At 50.8% G+C, this 8,443-nt stretch overlaps 1 protein-coding gene across 1 annotated transcript; it reads right to left on the bottom strand.

Moving 5' to 3' along the window:
• Positions 1 to 14: 14 nt before the first annotated feature.
• Gnmt (glycine N-methyltransferase) lies at positions 15 to 3,087 on the bottom strand. The gene is made up of 6 exons (XM_032900605.1): positions 2,849 to 3,087; positions 1,513 to 1,640; positions 852 to 962; positions 586 to 728; positions 377 to 498; positions 15 to 290 (listed from the first exon to the last, which is right to left on the bottom strand). Exons 1-6 carry the CDS (start codon positions 3,052 to 3,054, stop codon positions 119 to 121), a joined length of 882 nt encoding a protein of 293 aa, XP_032756496.1. The 5' UTR covers positions 3,055 to 3,087; the 3' UTR covers positions 15 to 118.
• Positions 3,088 to 8,443: the final 5,356 nt, after the last annotated feature.

Genomic DNA, 8,443 nt, shown 5'->3' with positions numbered 1-8,443 from the left:
CACAGGGCACAGGATTGGCAAGGGAAGGCTGTATTGTCGACTCCCTGTTTGCCTGCCCCCCACATCTCTGCAATATCTGTGGTAGGCGATGGTCTTAGGGTGGGAGCCGGAGCCAAACTCAGCCTGTCTTCTTGAGCACGTGGATGAAGTAGCAGGGAACGTAGTCCTGGCCCGGCCTGTAAGGCTTGAAGTCACCCAGGACGCTGTGCTGGCACCTGCCCCCAAAGGCTTCTTGGACCAACTCCGTGAAAGACGCCAAACAGTGTGGGTAGTAAGAGAGCCGAAACTTACTGCAACAGGGCCCCCAGCCAAATAATGAGGGCTGCTGGCCTCACGTCTCCCCCACCACCACCTCTCCCGCCAAATCATGCCATACCTGAAGCCAGGAGCGCCATCTCTACCAGCGCCTGGCACCTGCACTGTGTAGTCCAGGGTTACCATGTGGGCTTTGTTGTTTACTGTCAGCACTGACGTCGTAATGTCCTTGGTCAGGTCACTCTGAGGGCAGTGGCATCAGCTGCATTAGCTTCCATTAGTCCACCATGGGACTTCTCCAGCTCCCGTCCCACTGGGGACCAGCCCAACCTTATAGTAGATGTTCTTCCCTGGGGGTGCACAGCCCGTGCTGAGGATGTAGTCGTAGTTGCGGTGGTCGATGACCAGCAGGCCCCCGGGCCGCACCATGCTTGCGATGTTCTTTAGCGCCAGCCGGTGCTCACTCTGGTCACCTGGGTGCCAGGCAGGGCCACAGACACCATCTGCTTGGGCACCCGCACCTCTCTTCCTCCCACCTCCCTGCCAAGTGCCAGCACTAAAGAGGACAAGAGCCGCAGCCAAGGCCACCAGCTTACCTTTGCTGTCCGGCAGGTGAGCAAAACTGTTCCCAAGGCAGATGACAGCATCAAAGCCACCTCCTGCTGGCACATCTTTGTCCAGAGTCAACCAGTTGGCTTCTTCAATGACTAGAGGCCAGGGGAGGAGTTCGGAGTTATAGCACAGCACAGAAGCAACCACCTCCACCCAGAGACTCTCGGGGATTCATTAGGGACAAGGAGGGTGACATGGGAGAGAGCCATTGTTGGAAAAGCCAGCTCTCCACTCGGGCTTTTGTACGGAGGAGAGAGAGGATGCCGTAAACAGTGCAGGTCCAGTGTATTATGTGTACACCTCTGGACCCTGCAGGATGGGAAACCGAGACAGACGCATCACCTGAACCCAGCCCAGCCAGCCCAGGCAGCACGGGAAAAATATAAAGAATGCTAGCCGTGTCGCCCAGTGGTCACCTGTCCACTTCATGCCCAAGTTCAAACCCTAGCACCAAAAATGCCACAAACCTGCTCTTGGCACCTGGAATCCCACTCTGATGTCAAAGCCTCCCTTTTTAGGAAGGTCACAGGAACTGCACCATGCCCTGAGGAAAACCAGCCAGCCCACCCTGCATGAAAGAGCTAGGGCAGACAGAAGAGTGGCCCTGGAGATGCATGCCCCAGGGGCATGGCTGGACAGACGTACCCCACTTGTCAAAGGCTGGCTCCTTCCTCCGGTTCCAGCGCTCCTTCAGTGCGTATTTCAGCATCTTGTCGCTGGCATCCACACTCGTGACGCTAAAGCCCTCTTCCACCAGCATAATCGAGTCCACTCTGGATGAGGTCAGAGACCAGGGACTGAGAGGCCCAGTCAGAGGGGCCTGGGGACCCAAATGTGCATGACGTTTCCCCAGACATAACATTCCAGAGTCCGTCCATTCCTCTGCTTCCTGTCCCAGGCCATCTACACTGACCTCAGACGACCCCTTAAGAATATCCCTTTCAGGTAGCAAGTTTTTGAAAGGGTTTTTAGCCTGATTTAAATAATGAGTTCTGGGACAGCTGGGGCTACAAAGAGAGACAATGTTTCAAAAAAAAAATCAAACTTTAACTTTATGTGTCTAGCCTGAATACGTCCATCATGTGTGTGCCTCGTGTGTGCAGAAGCCAGGGGAGCGTGTTGACACCGAACTTGGGTCATCTATAAGAACATAAGCCATCTCCCCAGGCCCCTCTTGTTAGAGATAGTGTCTCATTATGTAGCCCTGGATGGCCTGGAACTCACAGAGACCCACCTATTTAGGCTCCCCCAAGTGCTGGAATTAAAGATAGGTGCCACCATTGCTGCCATGCAACATTTTTTTTTTAAGTTTTCAATGTTATCTCTGTGTACAGGTGAGTGCAGTGCCCTGCATGGCCAGGAGGGGGCGCTGACTTCCCCTGGGATGGAGTTACAGGCGATGATGACCTTGCAGTTGAGAACCTGGCATGCTGGTGCTCCTGGAAGTTCTCTCAGTCAGAGGTGTCTCTGTGTGTCCTGTGTTGACTTTGGAGCATGGGTCAGACACTATCCTGGTCTATATCCTCTCCACCAAATGGAGGCCTTTTACCTCTTGGAAATGAGTTTCTTTAATACTGGTTGAAAACCACTACTTACCTCATGGGGTTTTGTTACAGTTTGCAACACATGTACCCAAACTCCTGGCACAGCTCTTGGCTGTGCAAACGTGCCACAAATGTTCTGTTCACACTGCCAGAGGCCATCGCAGGAGGAACAACGCTGGAGCCAAGGATCCAGCTTGACCCAACGCTCGGCTTTTGCTGTCCCATGAGCCCTTCTCTGTTCACACCCTGGTCCTGAGTCTCCCTGGCCCCCTTCCCACACTGGTTCGGCAGATGCTCTCACCATGTCCATTCTACCCCGATGAGCAAGGACTCTTGACCCCCTAGTACTGCCTGCCAGGCTCCAGCCCACAAAGGCTGCCCTGACTGGCCTTCCTGTGGTGCAGCAGTCCTGGTCAAGCCAGCTCGTTTGGACTCACCCTGTGCCACAGGCCACGTCCAGCACCCGGTGGCACCCGTGCTGGCGCAGCAGCCCAAGCAACCACGCCTTGTACTCTGCAGTACGGCTGCGGGTGTCCCCGATGTACAGCTGCCACACACGTGCGGCCTCCCCATCCGCATACTGGTCGGGGATCCCTTCGGCCGCCACCCCCAGGGAGCGGGTACGGTACACGCTGTCCACCATCCTGACGGCGCTTGGCTCTCAGGCCACTAGCTCCGCACGCACTTATAGTCCTCTGGCAGGGCGGCCCCACCTGGCCAATGGCAGGTGAGCGCAGGGACACGCCCCTGCTGGGCCCTGGGCCAGGCAGGCTGCCCCCGCGGTGAGGATAGCTCAGCCTGGCAATCCTGGATCTGGTTTTCCCATAGTCAGATAGGTCAGATAGGACGCACCAGGGTGGCCAGGAGGAACCAATAAAGTAAAGTACCCCTACCTAAGTAAGAAAGGGAAGACGACTTTGAAATCCACCCAAAGCAGAATTAGACCATGCCCAGCACAGTAAGCTGTCTACGTATCACACATAACATTTAGTGGAGGGAACACTCCACTAATCAGGCTTTGAGAAAGATGGCCGAACATCCAAGTACAGGAGTACACCTGGAGATAGGCGTGTATCTCTCTAGGTGATAGCATCAGTCTCTACCTCACCGCTTGTGCCTCCTAAGGTAGCCTGGGCCTTCCAACCCACAGGCTGTTATACACTCTGCACTCTCTGAAAGCCTGGTGTAGTAAGGTTGAGACAGGAGGATTATTTGTGCTCAAGAATTGGAGAACCCTCTGGGAAACCTAGTAAGCCTACTTTCCATGGGGGCGCCGGCAGGGAGAGAAGTTCAGGGTCAGGAGTGAAGGTCACTCAGTGTCCCAGCTCTGCCTGGCATCACATAACTCCGGGGTCAATTTAGTTCATCCGCTCACTCTTTTTGCCCCACCAAGGACAAGATCCCAGCAGGGATAAAGCAGGTTCTGGAAGATGTGTGTGACCAAAGACGCAGATGGGGGGAGGGGAGCCTTCCAGCCTCGCCCCCACACTTCCAACTCCACAAAGATTAGTTACAGCAAGAGAAGCCCAGAGACGCCTCCCTCCCCTAGCCTTTCTGATGTAGGGAGAACCCCAGAGATGGAAGAACAACTACAACTGCGTGACCTTTTATTTTTATTTATTTTATTTATTGTATGTATGTGAGTACACTGTCACTGTCTTCAGACACACCAGAAGAGGGCATCAGATCTCATTACAGATGGTTGTGAGTCACCATGTGGTTGCTGGGAATTGAACTCAGGACCTTGGCAAGAGTGATCATTGCTCTTAACCACTGAACATCTCTCCAGCCCGATGACCTAACTTTTTTATAATGTGTATAGTTGTTTTGACTTCATATATGCCTGTAGATGTCTGGTATCCATGGAGACCAGAACAGAGCATCAGACACCCTGAAACTGGAGTTACAGTTGTAAGCCACTGAGTAGGTGTTGGGATATTGAACCTCCAGAGGAGCAAGTGGGTTTATTGTGTTTGTATTTCGTTTGTGAGACAGGGTTTCTCTGTGCAGCCCTGGCTGTCCTAGAACTCACTCTGTAGACCAGGCTGTCATGGAACTCAGAGATCTGCCTGACTCTGCCTCCCAAGTGCTAGGAATAAAGGCATCCATCACCCTAGCTGCAGATAGGGCTCTTAATGGCTGACCTATTTCTCCAGCCCACATTTTTTTACTTTTGTTAGCACAGAGCAATTGCAAATGGTTCTGTCCAGGCTCAGGCTCCGGGACTCAATGTCCCAATACACAGGTCTCTGACACCAGGCTCAGAAAGAGTCTCAAGGCTGAGTGTGACGGTGCATGCTGTAAGTCCAGTACTTGGGAGCTGGGGACAGAAAAGCTGGAGTTCAAGGTTGTTCTAGGCTACATAAAGTTCAAGGCAAATCTGCTACATCAGTCCAAAGAGCAGAGAGGAGAGACTGGATTTAGGAATTTCAAGTAAAACTGATGCCATGCATTAAAACATTTGGGGGATAAACCTATCAACCCTATTCTTTTTTTTTTTTTTTTTTGGATGTAATAAGCAAAGGCAAGGTTTATTACGGAGATCTATTACAGAGACACGTATCCTGCGCAGGAGACAGAGGTGTCGACCAACCCTAGACTTTCAAATCTCATCTGAACATCTTTTTTTTTTTTTTTTTTTTTTTAAAGATTTATTTATTTTATGCATAGCTTTCTGCCTGCATATGTGACTGCAGGCCAGAAGAGGGCACCAGATCCCATTACAGATGGTTGTGAGCCACCATGTGGTTGCTGGGAATTGAACTCAGTCAGTGCTCTTAACCGCTGAGCTATCTCTCCAGCCCCTCATCTGAACAATTTAAGTGGTATATTTTCATTTATTTATTTAGGTTTTAAAAATTGGGGAACCAGGTATAGCGAGTGATAGGTACTTTTTGCTTTTGAGACAGGGTTTCTCTGTGTAGTCCTGGCTGGCCTTGAACTCCCAGAGATCAGCTTGCTTCTGCCTCCGAGTGCTGGGTTTAAAGGCGAATCCACGACCCAGCTAAATGTACATCTTTAATCCCAGCGCTCAGGAGGCAGAGGCAGTTGGATCTCTGTGAGTTCCTGGATAGCCTGGGCTACGTAGAAACCTTGTCTCAAAAAGCATCAACAACAACAAAAAATGTGTCTGTGTTCAGAAGAAAGCAGGTGAAACTCAGTTCTCTCCTATCATGTTGGTTCCAGAATTCACACTCAGGTCATCAGGCTTGGCAGCAAGCTACTTTGCCTTTTGAACCGTCTTGCTGGCCCATTTGCTGTTTTAGACCCGTGCTTCCTAACCTTCCTAACGCTGTGATACTTTATAACACAGCTCCTCCTGTCGTGGTGACCCCCAACTTTAATAGTATCCGTTGCTGCTTCAAACCTGTAACTTTGCTACTGTTATGAATCGTAATGTAATTATCTGATATGCAGGATTTTAATATGACCCCAAAGGGGTTGTGACCCACCGGTTGAGAGCCACTGTTTGGACAGTTTTACTATGTAGCTCTGGCCGTCCTGATACTGTATACTATAGCTTTGAAAGCAAGGCTCTTGGCTCCGCTTCCAGGAGGCTGGGGTTATAGGTATGAGCCACTGTACCTGATAGACTTCTGGCACACCTAGTCTCCACTACGGAGGAAGCTGAGGCAGGAAATCACGTGAGCTCAGGAGTTCAAGGGCCAGCCTGTGCCACAGAGTGAGAACCACCCAAACATCAAGAAAGGAAAGGAAGGGTGATTAACCAGGGCATGGCGGGCATGTTGACAGGCTGGGGCAGGGGGAATTCCACGAAATCTGAAAGTACTGTTGGCTTCATGGTAAATCCCAGGCTAGCCCAGACTCCTGATAAAAACAAAAATCATCTTCTTGAATGAAGCAGCACCTGCCCTTTGAACTTTCTTTCCGAGAAAACAAAAGCAAGCACCTCTATGAGGGTAGGGTCTCTCCCCACGCCCAGTAGAATGTTTTTGTGAGGGTAGACAGGTTAGAGATGTTTAGACCCAAAAAAAAAAAAAAAAAAAAAAAAAAAAAAAAAAAAAAAAAAGATGTTGAGGAAGAGGATGCAGCGGACCCGGTGTGTCTTAACCTGAGTGCTGAGCGCTGTTCCACTGGGCTAAACCCCCCAGGCCAGACTTTTTAAATTCTCTTCTTTAGAAAGGGCCTGAATGTGTAGATCTGGGACTCCTGGTGACCCTGCCTCAGCCTCCTTAATGCTGGGATTACAGGTGAGTAAGTGTGAAGCTACATACAGGTTTTTCTTTTGTTTTCGGAGGAAGGCAAGGTCTCTCTGTAGTTGGCTGAGCTTACAGCAATCCTCCTGCCTCTGCCTAAATGCTGAGATGATGCACGGCCACACTCAACTAAAAGATGCATTCTTCACAAAAAGGAGTCTGTTCTTTACCTTAAGCTAAAAGAAAATAATCACCTGGCCAGTTGATGTGCTGTGAGCAAATCTGTTTACCAATGGCTTGAGGGCGAGACAAGGAACCGTGAGGCAGGGTCACACTTGTGAGGGTGAGAAAGATGTACCAGTAACTCAATGGTAGGGGAAATCGACCACTGAGCCATCTTGCTGGCCAATTTTGTCTTGAAACATGGTCTTACTACGTAGCCCAGGCTGGCCTGTGCTTTCTAAGGATCTCCCAGATATAATCCGCCATGCCAGACCCACTTTGGGGTTTTTGAGATGGAAGTCTTGTAACGTACCAATGGCTTGCCTGGGCATACAAAAGGATTGGGTGGATAATCTGAAAACCAGACAGCTTAGGACAGATACACTTTCATTTTCCCTATCATCACACACACACTCACACACACTCACACGCATGCACACGAGGCCACTTAACCCTCTTTGACTGTGCCTGAGGATCTGGGAAGGTCTCAGGGACTTAAAGGCTGCTGGAGAAACAGCATCTTTAGCTGTTTCCTCTAGTAGGAAACACTGGGGATGCAGCTCGGGGGTGAAACCACCCACCTTGCATGGCAAGGCCTGAGTCCGATCCGAAGCTCCCCAGTAAAGTGATGGTATCACACTGCTGCTATATGGCAGTCTCAGGGTCCAGCAAGTCACTTCTGAGGACAAGGCCTGGTCGCAGTGTGACTTCACCAGAGTTCTGCTCCTTTGTGGTGTGGGATACACCAGGTTTCAGCTTAAGGTCCCCAAGAGTACGGCATGGCATACGCTTGTGACGCAGCTGGTTCACAAGTTCAGGGCCAGCCTTGGCTAGTAATTCTAGGACAGGCTGTGCCAGAGAGACTCATCAAGTAAAAATGCACACTGGCACACACGTGCCTACACTGTCAAGCACAGAACCTGCTAGGTCCTGTCTAGTTGGTTTTTTTAGGACTCACCTAAATAAGGCCTTCGGGCCTTTCTCCTTTGTATCAAGGGATTTGTAAGAAAGTGAGCTTAACTCCAGTTCCAACTAATGCTTCTGGGGGTGGCAAGTCAAGAAAGTGTAGCAACACCTAAATTAAAAGGTTTCTATAGTTGAGAGACCAGCCTGGACAGCCAAATCCTGCCTTTGCCTATCTATACTGGACCAGGCCTGCTTGATGGGATGGGCTGGTGGAAGGGGAGGTAGCAAGGGTGCAACACCAGGTCCTTTGGAAGGAAGGAACAAGAGCTTAGGTCCAAGTGTAGCAATCCAGTAACATTGCCCTCGGGCCTGGACCAGGCCAGGATTGGGTCACTGGGCCAACACCCCTAGGCCCTGATAGGGCTTTGCTTCATCCTACTCTTAGTATTAGTGATGCTCTGTGGACAGACTAAGATGTGCCCTCAAGTGCTGTGGGTTAATGACAGAGATGGAGATCGCCACCAAACTAGGTCAAGAGGCCAAGTCCCTGACTCCTAACCCTGAGCCCAGCCCCCTCTGCACCCAATCCCTTGCCAGAACAAAGTCCAGGACAGGTCCTGCTTCTAGACAGGGGTCATCAGCCTTGGAGATGGAGATGGCCAGACCAGACCAGACCTGTGCAACCTTGAAAGCCTGTTCTGGGCCCCAACAAAGGAGGAACTTTGGTTGACTCTCCACACTTGGGAT

The sequence above is a fragment of the Rattus rattus genome, chromosome 4, assembly GCF_011064425.1.
Source record: "Rattus rattus isolate New Zealand chromosome 4, Rrattus_CSIRO_v1, whole genome shotgun sequence".
NCBI classification, from domain to species: Eukaryota; Metazoa; Chordata; class Mammalia; order Rodentia; family Muridae; genus Rattus; species Rattus rattus.
This window is presented reverse-complemented; position numbering and strand designations above follow the sequence as displayed.

What these genes read in the sequence shown, in the direction of transcription:
- Gnmt (XM_032900605.1), bottom strand. Translation starts at nt 3,054, where the DNA reads ATGGTGGACAGCGTGTACCGTACCCGCTCCCTGGGGGTGGCGGCCGAA. An exon ending in TCACCTGCCGGACAGCAAAG is followed by an intron (nt 729 to 851) that starts GTAAGCTGGTGG and finishes CCTGGCACCCAG; the next exon opens with GTGACCAGAGTGAGCACCGG. An exon ending in GGAAGAACATCTACTATAAG is followed by an intron (nt 499 to 585) that starts GTTGGGCTGGTC and finishes CACTGCCCTCAG; the next exon opens with AGTGACCTGACCAAGGACAT.